General features: G+C 37.6%; 2 protein-coding genes across 4 annotated transcripts in view; one reads left to right on the forward strand and one right to left on the reverse strand.

Moving 5' to 3' along the window:
- The window catches only part of mtt (mangetout), an 84,269-nt gene extending 76,115 nt beyond the window's left edge, over window positions 1–8,154 (forward strand). For 2 of the 3 annotated variants that reach the window (XM_089261793.1, XM_089261794.1), the window contains exons 11-17: window positions 1,790–1,980; window positions 2,236–2,370; window positions 2,448–2,610; window positions 2,680–2,893; window positions 3,125–3,276; window positions 6,757–6,940; window positions 7,037–8,154. In XM_089261793.1, coding sequence (XP_089117919.1) covers window positions 1,790–1,980; window positions 2,236–2,370; window positions 2,448–2,610; window positions 2,680–2,893; window positions 3,125–3,276; window positions 6,757–6,940; window positions 7,037–7,551 — 1,554 coding nt within the window. In that variant the 3' untranslated portion in view covers window positions 7,552–8,154. Of the gene's footprint in view, window positions 1–1,789; window positions 1,981–2,235; window positions 2,371–2,447; window positions 2,894–3,124; window positions 3,277–6,756; window positions 6,941–7,036 lie in introns of all 3 variants that reach the window. The other variant, XM_089261792.1, reaches the window with a different exon arrangement.
- Window positions 8,155–10,223: 2,069 nt separating this feature from the next.
- Window positions 10,224–12,225, reverse strand: Mal-A8 (Maltase A8). Its single transcript, XM_030388436.2, has 4 exons — window positions 11,095–12,225; window positions 10,584–11,038; window positions 10,379–10,522; window positions 10,224–10,310 (listed from the first exon to the last, which is right to left on the reverse strand). Exons 1-4 carry the CDS (start codon window positions 12,208–12,210, stop codon window positions 10,244–10,246), a joined length of 1,782 nt encoding a protein of 593 aa, XP_030244296.2. The 5' UTR covers window positions 12,211–12,225; the 3' UTR covers window positions 10,224–10,243.
- Between the last annotated feature and the right edge of the window lie 464 nt (window positions 12,226–12,689).

Genomic DNA, 12,689 nt, shown 5'->3' on the forward strand with positions numbered 1-12,689 from the left:
CAGCAACAACGACAACAACAACTACAACTGCAAATTGTCGTCGTCGAGAGCAATGCAATGCTCATTCAATGGCATTCAGCTGGTCGCTTGATTTAAGCTTAAGTGGAAACTGGGTACCGCCGCCGCAAATTGGCGCAAAATTCGTAATTTATTTGCAAGGCTTTTGTCCTGATTGAAATGTAATGTAGTGAATTATTGTGAGAACTAGAGAATGGCGGCGCTGTCGTGCTCAACGTCCATCAACTGACTGTAAAAAGCACAAGCTGCAGCATGAGCATAAAATTCAATCGCAAATCGAGCTGCATTCGCTTAAAGCGAACTCAACAGCATTTTATGGCAATGCACGGAAATGCTTTACTTTAAGCACTTCAAATACTCTCAGTTGCGTAAAGTAAGAGAAAATGTTATGGTGCCCCACTTTAATGGAATGAAGATGGATTTAGCTCTTGCTTAAGTGGTTGAGATACTGTTCTCTATTCATATTTAGGCCGAGTTATTTAACTCGAGTTTATCCAGATTTATTGACAATCTTAAGCAAAAGTGCTATTTTATATATATTTAAAATGTTATATTATTTTATTTATATTTATGTTTATATGGTAATTAATGAAAAATTCGCAATTTAATGAAAACCTTTATTGTTAGTTAAATTACATTTATTTTACTTGAAATTATGATAATATATTTTTTTATATTATTAATAATTTAAAATACTTTTAGTTTTAAGATAGAAAAACAAAAATCATGTTGACTTTATATTTTGTTATATATTTTATTAATATATGTTTATATATGATAAATGACTTATAGAATAATATAAAAATTATTCGCAAAATTACACACACACAAAAATATATAATAAAATAAAATAAAATAAAATAAAATAAAAGAAAATAAAATAAAATAAAATAGAATAAAATAAAATAAAATAAAATAAAATAAAATAAAATAAAATAAAATAAAATAAAATAAAATAAAATAAAATAAAATAAAATAAAATAAAATAAAATAAAATAAAATAAAATAATAATAAAAAAGAAGCAATATTTCTTTTCAAATGAATTGTAACACTTTATAGAATAATCTTAACAAATATAATATATAATATAATTAATTATAGTACAATTTTTCTATTTTTTTTTTATGTATTTTTTTAAAATTTTTTATTTTTTTTTATATACAATATATTATTATTTTAATCTTGTTAATAATCTTAACAGATTCAAAAAACAGAATTCGGTTTCTTTTTTAATATAAATATAATATATATTATAATTAATTATAGTATAAATTTTCTAAATATATTTATATTTATTCATTTTTTTATTTAATTTTATTTTATTTAAAATATAATATTTTTTAATTATTAGATAATATATGATTTATAAAGAGATTGATTTAATTTCTTTTTAATTTTTTCTATCAAACATATTTTCAAATATTTTATCAATTATGAGATTAAAGTTATTGTTTCATGCCTGTTTGTATTTATGAAAATTATAAAATATTGGCTAGCTCTCTAGCTATCGTTCATATCCATATCTCTCCATAGCCCTCATTCTTCAGGATATCTTCTCGTCTTCCACGCACAGCGATGACGCAACTTTTCTTTGATTCACTTATGTAAAATGCATTTAAGTACTTAAGCTACTTATAACAATCGTTGATTACTTTGGGCTTTTGGCTCAATTTAAGTCTCTTTAAGTTTCCCACTGAAACAATTTCGGGACTTGCTCTTTGATTATGTATACATATATAAATTGTGATAATATTTTTTTGTTTTTCGCAGATTCGCCATCCCGATGACGAAACGCAGTGTGTGCTCTGCAAAATGGGCACGCTGCCCGATACGCACAAGGAGTATTGCCGGCCCATTCCGGAGGTCTATTTGCGACCCGAGTCCGCTTGGGCCATTGGCGCCATGGCGTTCAGTGCGACTGGCATATTGATAACGCTCTTTGTGGTGGGCGTGTTTGTCAGGTGAGCTGGAGGCGATATACATGTGTATATATGTATGTATGTATGTGCAGCTGTTGTTGTTACTCCACGTCTCTTTATATGCGGCAATTAAAAAGTTTTATGTCTTCAGTCCAGTTGCAACAGCAAAAGTCATTTTAATTGGCATTGGCATATATATAAAATACATATACATACATACATATATGTTGTGTATAACTATTATAACTTTGTTTTGCTCTTTTCCTGCTGCCTCAATTCACTCCGTCCCCCCTTCAGGCACAACGACACGCCCATTGTGCGCGCCTCGGGTCGTGAACTGAGCTACATTCTTCTGGCTGGCATATTTATGTGCTACGGCGTAACCTTTGCCCTCGTCCTCAAGCCAACCAACATTGTCTGCGCCATTCAACGGTAAGTGTGTGTGTCGGTGTGTGTGTGTGTGTGTGTGTGTGTACCAGCTTAGTCTGTTTTACACTGCTTGTTTGCAGGTTCGCCGTGGGCTTCTGCTTTACGGTCGTCTATGCCGCATTGCTGACCAAAACGAATCGCATAGCACGCATCTTCAAGGCTGGCAAACAGTCGGCCAAACGGCCCTCGTTCATTAGCCCCAAGTCGCAGCTGGTGATTTGCACGTGTTTCATCAGCGTCCAGGTGAGTGCAGGAGACGCAATGCTTAGCATCGCCAGCTGCTCTACTTATGCCTCGCCTTTGCCACTGCAGATACTCATTAATGGTGTTTGGATGGTAATTGCCCCGTCTCATGCCATACACCATTATCCGGTGCGCGAGGATAATCTGCTGGTGTGCGACTCGTACATCGACGCCTCCTATATGATTGCGTTCTCCTATCCCATCGTCCTGATTGTGGTCTGCACTGTCTATGCGGTGCTCACCCGCAAGATACCCGAGGCGTTCAATGAATCAAAGCATATCGGTGAGTAATAATACTTGTTTTTAATGCACACAAGCCTGTAAATGGCACTTAAATTTGAGTAGAATCTTAAAGTCTATATTAAATAACTGTGTGAATTTTTATCCCATTTTGTTTTGCCCTTATTGTCTATCTAGCATTTAGTATTAATGACAGCGGATGTTGCTACAAGCCGCGATTAAATTATAATAGTCCTTGCCCTTAATGCCCATTCAATCTGCTAATTCGTTCCAGGCTTCACCATGTACACCACCTGCGTCATCTGGCTGGCCTTTGTGCCGCTCTACTTCGGCACCGCCAACCACGTGCCGCTCCGCATAACGAGCATGTCAGTGACCATTAGCCTGTCTGCCAGCGTGACGATTGCGTGTCTGTTCTCGCCCAAGGTAAGAGTTGGGGCGAGGGGCCCAGCATGGGGCAGACTATTAACAATTTATGCGACGTCTGCGACGTCAGCAAATGCGCGAATTGATTACGAATCTCGAACATCGTTAATTGCCCTTGTTTCCCCATTAATTATTGAGGCGATATTAGGCAGCCTTACAGCTACACTACTCTTCAAGTTTCCGAGCAAAGTGACCAAAATTGAATAAATATTCATTAGACAATTATTCACTTGTATAACGAGTAATTATAAAAATAATAATATTTTCATAAATAAATGAATACAAAAATAAATTAATAAATAGATAATAAATAAATGAATAAATTTTAGATACTTAGGTATAAGGAATTATTAATTCATATTTGATTAAATATTTTTCTTAAATTTCACATTTATATATAAAGCTTTTAATCTTATTTAAGAATATATAATTTAATAATATATATAATATAATAATAGAAAAAAATTATTTAAATCTGATTTAAAATTGTTCAAACAATTTAGATTGATTTAAGATCAAGTTAAATTCATATTTAATATTTGTATTTATTTATTTAATATATATACATATATTCTTTTTTTCTTTAATTATAAATTCTCAGAAAATATTTACAATTTTTAATTAAATTTCTTGTATATTTTTAAGGATTCTCCAATTTCTTATATCTATACGAATATGAATGTGAGCATTTATATATAAAAAAACTTAGAGAAATATGATTTAAAATTTTTCTTAAATTTAATTTTTATTGAGAAACATTTTTAAGTGACATTTCAGTCAGTTGTTGCCCATTTTCTTATATCTAAAAAGCATAATACAAGAAATAAATACATCAACAAATAATGAATATTAAAAATAATAATGAATACATAAAAATAAACATTGTTAAATATATAAACAAAATATAAATAGTAAAAATATGATAATAAATACATTACACAATACACATACATACATAAATACATCAATAAATAATAAAAAGAAACAGAATAATTTAAACATATAAAATAGTAAGTCCAGCTAAAGAACTTTGCATTGTGTGAATACTTTTAACTTACACTGTCTATTCACTCTGCGAGCTCCGTGACTGCTTTAAGTCCTGCAGTCAGCTGCCCCATGTTATTCAATCGTACAGTCGGGACAGACATTAAGTAGTCTTAAATGTCAACAAGCAAAAGTGCAAGCAATGAACTCTGATCCCTCCCTCGGTGCATGGCCATAACGTTTTTAATAATGCTTCATTATTAGCCATTAGGTCGAGGCAAACTGCAAGTCGAGCTTAATATCTTGAGCAATTTATGGCAGGGATTAGGTGGGAGCCCCCCTCCCCGCCCATTGGCATTACTTGGCTGCAGTGCGCACATAAAACTTCTCCAAGAACTTACTTTGGCCAGTTTCCGAATTTACAGCGGCGCAATGCGTTAAAATTGTAACATTAAATTGACATTCTAAAGTTTGACATTAAATGCAAAGTGAACCTGAAACTTTTGGAAAACATTTACCATATTTTACTTACATATATTCTCCTGCTGACCTTGTGCCATAAATTTGGTTTCCATGGCAGAGCAGACGAGTCGCATATGCAGATGCTCTAGCAGGCAGCTCCCAAGTTTCACATGGCTTCCCTGAACTTGAGTTCGTTTTCGAGCAATTACTCATATTTATTTGGATATTTGAAAGTCTTGCGCCAAGGCAGCAGCAGTTGCAGCTATTGAGGTCTGCCGCATCCAGCTGCTTTGGCTAAAAGCGCAAATAAATAGACTACTTTAAGCATGTAGATTATCAGCATAAAAGGAGACGTCCTTTTACCAGGCAGCACCACGTATACGTAGCTCCTTTGGCCCCAGCCAGTTATCACAAAATGTTTTCGTCGTACAATGGCAATAAATACTAAGCGCAGTTGCTCTTATTAGCCAACAAAATGGCAGCTCGGCCTGGCTAGAGCCGCAGTGCTATCAGATGTCGCATAATGCACACTTTGCTCCAGACATACACTTAGACCCACACTCCCACACACACACAGACACTCACACTCACACACGCAGGTGACTGCCATAAACACCTCAAGCCATAAAAATGCAATTTAGTATTTGCTGTTTTGCCAACTACTACAATGGGCGGGCGGGCAACAACAAATAACAGCTGGGATCACTGAACTAAGGAAACAAACTAGATCCGAGCCCACGTCTAACTGCTTGCTCCCCAAGGGGCGTGGCACTGCCGGGCCCTGGTAAGCAACTTCCGAACACCGTTTGGCAGCCAGCCGTAGTGGCTGGCTTATATACGTAGTATTTCTTTGCACAGGTGCCGTGTCCGGCTGGTCGTCTTCCTGTGCCGAGTTCCGTTGTTTGTTTGCAGAGGTAAAAAGAAAACCCAAACAGCAACAACAATAGCAACAACAACAGCAACAACAACAACTATAATAAACGGCAGCAAATGGCAGGCAAACAATGTCACGCCAAGGCGGAAACGGCAGCGCGTTACGTAACGCAAGAGCTTAACGTTACGTCGCCTCGTTGCGAGCGAATGGTCGACCCTCGCCACAGTGAGTCAGTGGCCTTTGTTAATAATTACCGCAACCGCTACTGCACGGCATATTACTAATGGCATTGGGCGTATCGCCGCTGATACTCAAAATAGAGACAATACAATACGGGGCGTATGATTAATGAGTGGCCCAGCTAGCTAGGTGGGCGGCTTCCATACTCATTCACGGGAATGATTCGAGTATTTCGGTTATTCGCAATGTCCATGTAGCTAAACTTTTCGCTGTGCGTCCGCTATGGCGACACTATTGCGAATGGAAACTTTATATTTTTAATTTATTTATTTTTTTATTTTTAATAAACAATTTTTCTTTATATATATATAAATATATATATGTATATATTTTTTTTTAATATTATTATATTTAATTATTATAATATACTCATTTTTGGCTCTTCAGTTGACTCTGTTACATGTTTTGACTGGGCTTGGGCTTGGAATTTTTCAATCGTAGTTGGCTTAGCTCAGTTACTCTCTCCCCCTATAAGTAGAGCTTCCACTTCCTAGTTCCCTCAGTTTACGGCTTACAGCCATTCAAATCAAATCACACTTTAAACATAAAAATTTTATTTTGGTTTTTTTTTTTTTGTTTTGGTTTTTTTGTTCGAATATGTTCAAAATAGTTGTGTTTTGTTAAATTATTTTTTTTTCCCATGGCCGGGCTACTACTTCGCAATCTCTTGTCACTTGCCTGATACCGCGATGCCTGCTTCTGATCGTTGCACTACCCTGATCATAATTCCGAATTAGGCGCTTCCATCTGCCGCTTCCGTTCACCTGAAATTCCTAACTCTATAGTGCTATCCCCCTTCGTGCCGTCTCCTCGTTCCCCTACCTGACTTTCCAACAATCGTGAATTCGTAACGCTAGCCTCAACACTAACACACTAACAACCTGAACTGACGCATCTATACCGCGCTCTGTCTCTTAAAGCTCTACATAATACTGATTCGGCCGGAGCGAAATGTGCGCCAGAGCATGATGCCACCCCGCTATGGTAACATGCATCGGACAGCCGGCACGGGGCCATCCTCGATGATGGCCGCGGCAGTCGTGACGGCGGCCACCTGTGCACAGGAGGAGAAGATACAGAAACATATCACGCCCACTGAGACAGGTGAGTAACCTCTGAGACAGAGGCAGCAATCACACACACACCCATGCTCACACATGCACACACATACAAACATCTCTTTGGCAATCTGTATTGCAGAGCACTCGATTAAGGCCAAGAAGCTGTGCGAGATGGCCACACAGACGATTGCCCTGTCTAGCATATTTGCATCCCTGGACTGCAATGCCTACAATCAAATACCGTATGCCGATCAATATGTGCCAACAAATGCCGACACGCCCACTGCCAATGGCAATGGCAATAGCAACGGCAATGGCAATGGCAATAGCAACAGCAACGGCAATCTCAATGGCATCGATGCGAGCGATGAGCAAGTCGTGGCCAACAACAACAAAATCAATCAGCAACAGCACGGCCAGCCGAATGCAATTGTTGCCAACACTACTAGTCCAGTGGCGACAGCAATTGCGACGGCAACAGCAACGGCAATAACAACAACTGCAGCAGCCACGGCAGCAGCAGAAACACCAGCAATACCAGCAGCAGCAATGACAACAGCAACAATTGCTGTCGGCGCCTCGGATGCAGCAGCCACGATGGAAGCTGCGCCCAATGGCAGCAGACGAGCGCCCGTGCTGCAGACCAACTTATAGCTAAACGCACAGCAATTGCAGCAGCAACTGCTAAAGGAGCAGCAGCGCCAACAGCAGCAACAGCAGCAGCAGCAGCCGGATCAGCCGCAACTGGCGACCAGTGAAAGCAGCGATGTTGCTAGCATTGGCAGCGGCAGCGGAAGTGCCACAACAACGATCGGAAATGGAAACACTAAGAAACGTGCTGCGATACCAGTTTAGGATACTTGAGCGTGTGATGATAACGATATACGGATATACAAGCGTTGTTGATTTAAAAATGAAGATCAATACATTATGAATACAAATTGAAGAAAAGCAAAAATTATAAATTGGATCAAAAGCAAACAAACGAATACAAATGAAACAAGAATGTGGAAGGTATAAATACAAATGAAACGAGATCTAAAAGGTCTCAATACAAATAAAACAATGGATGCAACAAGTGTACGTGGAAGGTATACATACATCTAATAATAATCGTAATGCAATGCAAAATGCGCACACGCTGTGCTCTCAAGACAGGGAAATTAATGGTTGCGTTAATATGTTCATTAAATGTTCATTAGTTAATTGTTTCGGGCATTAACATAAAATATACAAAAAAATTATAAAAGTCGTAAATATGTTTGTTCTTATTTATTTGCTGTCAAGGCATTTGTAAAATTTTATTTTTATTTTTTAGTTAAAATACAGCTCTAAATAGAAATAAAATTCAAATATTGCATAATTTTAATAAAGTTTTGCCATATTAAAATACATATATACTGCTTTTAAAGCATAAATTACGCCATGGATATAAACCATATATATGAATATTTGGCTCATTTCTAGCTCTTTTTTTTAGTTGTCTAATATTTGACCAAATGAATTTTGCCTTGAATTAAAAAGCGTAAATATTTTACTTTTTTTTTGCTATCAATGTCCTTTTTTCATATGAAATTGTTATCAAACATAAAAGTAAGATAATTATACTTTCATTTTAAAACTATATTAATATTTTTAAAACTAATAGAAAAATGTATTTATGCTAATATAAATTAAATAATTCATTAAAATATAATTTTTATATTGAATTATATTTAATAGTAAATATTAGTTATTGAATATTCAATTTGTATGTAAATTTAATATAAATTTATATTTTAAATTAATATCCACATATTACAAAAATAATATCTATGTATTAATTTATTATAATAAATTTATTTTTAATAAATAACTTACATTAATTAAATGATTTTGTATATTAATCAAAATGTATTTTACATACAAAATATATTATTTTGAGAAGTTTTTTTTTTTTAAATTCGGTAACATTTTAAATATTTTAAATTACAATTGAATTTTATAATTTTGTAATGTAATCCATTTTTCATTTTTTTCACAAACTTGGCTTTTTCTGCCTTTGGCTACGTTTTATTTTCCGATTCCATATATTTTATATCTCAATTAATTAGAAATATTTTATTTCTATTGATTTTAGTTTAATTTTTGTATATTTTCAAATAACTTTATTATTTCATATAATAATAAAAATCTAAAATAATATGTATTTTTCTAAGTCAACCTCCCTGCCTTCTCACTTTCGCCACTTGAAGCAAGTATTGTAAAACAAATCTATAGTTCATAAACTAAAAGAAAAAAAGAAAAATTAATTTGCAACAAGCTCTTACAATAAGCCCAACGAAATGGTCAAAATAATTGTCAGCCACATTTAATTGTATAATTGCGAAGCGTTTTAAGTGTTTTATCATTAAGCCCAACTAACTAGTTAATACGGATATTTATACATATGTATATACATATAGAGATCATGCGTGGTTTGGCTGCAGTCGCAGCAGAGTTTACCAAAAACAAAAATTGTGATATAATTTCAAAAATGTGTGTGTTTTCTAAGCCCCAATCTCATACTGCTAACGTTTAGGCTAAGCTGTGTGGTGTGGACCTCTTTGCTTTGCTGTGATTATGTTACGAGGGGGCTGCACACATGCATGCACACATACGCAGCCCCCTTGCAACGTGTGGCAGCAACGACTCGCGGCGGCGGCATAACAATTGCATTTACTGTGCTGTTTCGAGCCCAGCAACATGGTAAATTTAATTGTTATTTGGATGAAAAGGCGTCAAGGGTCGGCGATTAATTATAAGTGAGTTGTATATATGTAAACGTAAATCATTATTATATATATATATATAAATACATATAAATAGCATTACGTGGTTCTTTGTGTATTCGTGCTGCTCTGCATAAAAAATGAAATAAATAAATGAAATACAAATTAAGTACTTATAAGGTCGTATTTAATGAGGTGATAAGAACAAAACACGCAACTAAAATTAGTAAACAAATTAATATAAATATTATAGATATGTGTATGTATATGTACATGTACATGTATAGCTATAAAACAAGTCTAGCCAAATTCAAAGAGTTTAATTGTTAGCAAATTGCATGTGTATTAACTATTCTGTGTGTATTAAATGTAAATAAGTTACCAATTAAATACAAATTAAAACACAACAATACAAGCCATATTTATACCTACTTAACTGAATATCTCGGTGAGTATTTACTAAAGTATATACATATATATACACAGATAAATGTTGTTGGGTGGCATATATGTATATTTACGAGAACTTACAAAGCATTGAACAACAAAAATCTATCAATAAAAAATACTAACTAATTCAAGTGATTTCGATTTATTTATTTTGTACGCATGACTAAAGCCTCGCCGGGCAATAAGCTTAGCTCATGTGTGGCAAGGCTGTCGCTGTAGAGCGGGAGAAAGAGGGGTATATATTAAATGTCGGTAAGTATATTATGTAGACATAGGCTTACCCCTCGAGCTTGGTAGACGCCAAGCTGCTTATAAGCAGCTCTAGGCTGGCTGGCAAAGTCTTGTCAAACTCCAGCAAATTGACCGTGACTTGAGTCGAGCCAAAGTTGGAGACATACATGATGCTAGCAGAACCAGCGAGGGACCTAAAAGAGAATTAAAGAGAATTAACACTACTTCCAGAAAGCGAGTTCTAACAGCACCCACCTCTTCAGTACAAACACATCCTCAGTTAGCGCCTGATATTTGGTCGCACCATTTTGCAGAGTTTTCAGTGAATTGCGCAGCTCAGTCAGCGCCTTGTAGATATGCAAGTGGGAACGTTGCGCCGCGGACTCGGTGGCCACGTTGATCGTCTCATAGTCGGCAGCCAGGGGCAGCCAGGTCTTGGCGGCCGTGGAGAAGCCAGCGTTGATGCCGCTCGTCCACTGGAATGGAGTGCGTGCGGGGTCTCTGGTGTATAGCTCATATATATCGGGGTTCGAGTTGCAGCCCCAGGGATCGACAGTGTCCTCCCAGCTGATCTGGCCGTCTGTCATGCCCAGCTCCTCGCCCTGGTAGGTGACACTGGCGCCGGGCAGCATCATGATCAGCATGTTCATGGCATCGATGTGCTGCTCTCCATAGCGACTGGCCGCCCGGCGCTTGTCGTGATTGCCCAGCTGAAGGGGAGCATCAGTGGCTCGCTTGGGATTTCTGTATAGCTGAAGCTACTTACCACCCAGTTGGCTGTGCGTCCGGCTGGCATGTTGTTGAGCCACATATCAATGGCCTTCTGCACATTGTATCCACTCAAGGGGCTCTGCTCCATCACGGTTATCAGGTTGAAGTTGAAGGGCAGGTGAGCGCCATTCACCGACCGATTGCCATAGAACTGCATGGTGAACCAGGCCGGCGAGTAGGTCTCGATGAGCAGCACACTCGAGTTGCCGCCATGGATGCGCTGGTAGTCATCGAGCACCTGGCGCCACTGGTACACCATGTCAATGGTCTCCGGCTGGTTCTCAATGTACGCCGTCGTCAGATAGTCACGATCGTCCGCATACCCCGTAGCCCCAGTCAACTGCTCGTCGGGAAACTGACCGTCAGCATCCGGCAGCACCTCGAAGAGCGGCGGCAGCGCATCGCACCGGAAGCCAGCGACGCCCTCGTTCAGCCAGTAGCGCAGCACGCGCTTCATCTGCTCGACCACATCCGGGTTGCGATAGTTCAGATCCGGCTGCTGCACGGCAAACTGATGCAGATAGTACTGCTGGCGCTCCTCGTTCCACTGCCAGGCGCTGCCCCGGAAGTACTGCAGCCAATTTGTTGGTGGCTCCCGCTTGCCACTGTCTGCATTTATTTTCCCATCGTGCCACACGTAGTAGTCCTCGTAGCCCTTCTCCCGCTTCACGGACTTCTTGAACCACTCGTTCTCGTCGCTGGAGTGATTGGGCACAAAGTCCAGGATGATTTTCAGGTCCAGCTCTTTGGCTTTCTTGATGAGCGCACGAAAGTCCTCCATTGTGCCGTACTCTGGCTGTATGTCGAAGAAGTCGGAGATGTCGTAGCCAAAGTCCACCATGGGAGACTTGAAAATGGGCGACAGCCAGGCAGCTGTCACGCCCAGATCCTTGAGGTACTCCAGCTTGCTCGTGATGCCATTCAGATCGCCGATGCCATCGCCATCCGAGTCCATGAAGGAGCGCGGATAGATCTGATAGAACTGCGCCGTCTCCCACCAATCCTTGGTGCGCGCCTTCGTCGCCTTATCCTTGCACGCCTCACCTCCAAGTGCAACCAGGACGAGGAGACTCAGCGCTGCAGCAAAAGCGCACTTTGTAAGCAAAATCATTTTGTGCAGCTGAATAGACAGCGTCACGGCCTTATATAGGCTACGAGAGGGCAGTTAGGTAATTTTGATTAGTTTCGTGGAAATTTCCAAGCGATTGTCGATTAGCCAAGTTCATATGCGGTATTGCTGCTGGTATACTTGACTTTTTATTCAGTTCAAATAAATCAAATAAGAGCACAGAATATTAATAGTTGAATAAAAACAAAATTAAAGTGTAAAATTAAAATATCCTGTGTTTTAATAATTACTTTATGCATTATAATTATTATTTTGTATTTATTTATATTTATTTGAAAATTATCAACAAATATCTTAAATATATATTTGCATGAATGTATTTTATATTTACAAATAAAAGTGTTTATATATTATTTAACAAGAATTTTTAAATGTAAAAGAATTGCTTTTACTTAAAAATTAATTTAATTTCTTCCAGAATTATCAAATTAAAAACTTTTGTATATTTATAAATAATCAGC

This window comes from Drosophila navojoa, chromosome 5 (assembly GCF_054131105.1).
Source record: "Drosophila navojoa isolate 15081-1374.11 chromosome 5, UAZ_NAV_1.0, whole genome shotgun sequence".
NCBI classification, from domain to species: domain Eukaryota; kingdom Metazoa; phylum Arthropoda; class Insecta; order Diptera; family Drosophilidae; genus Drosophila; species Drosophila navojoa.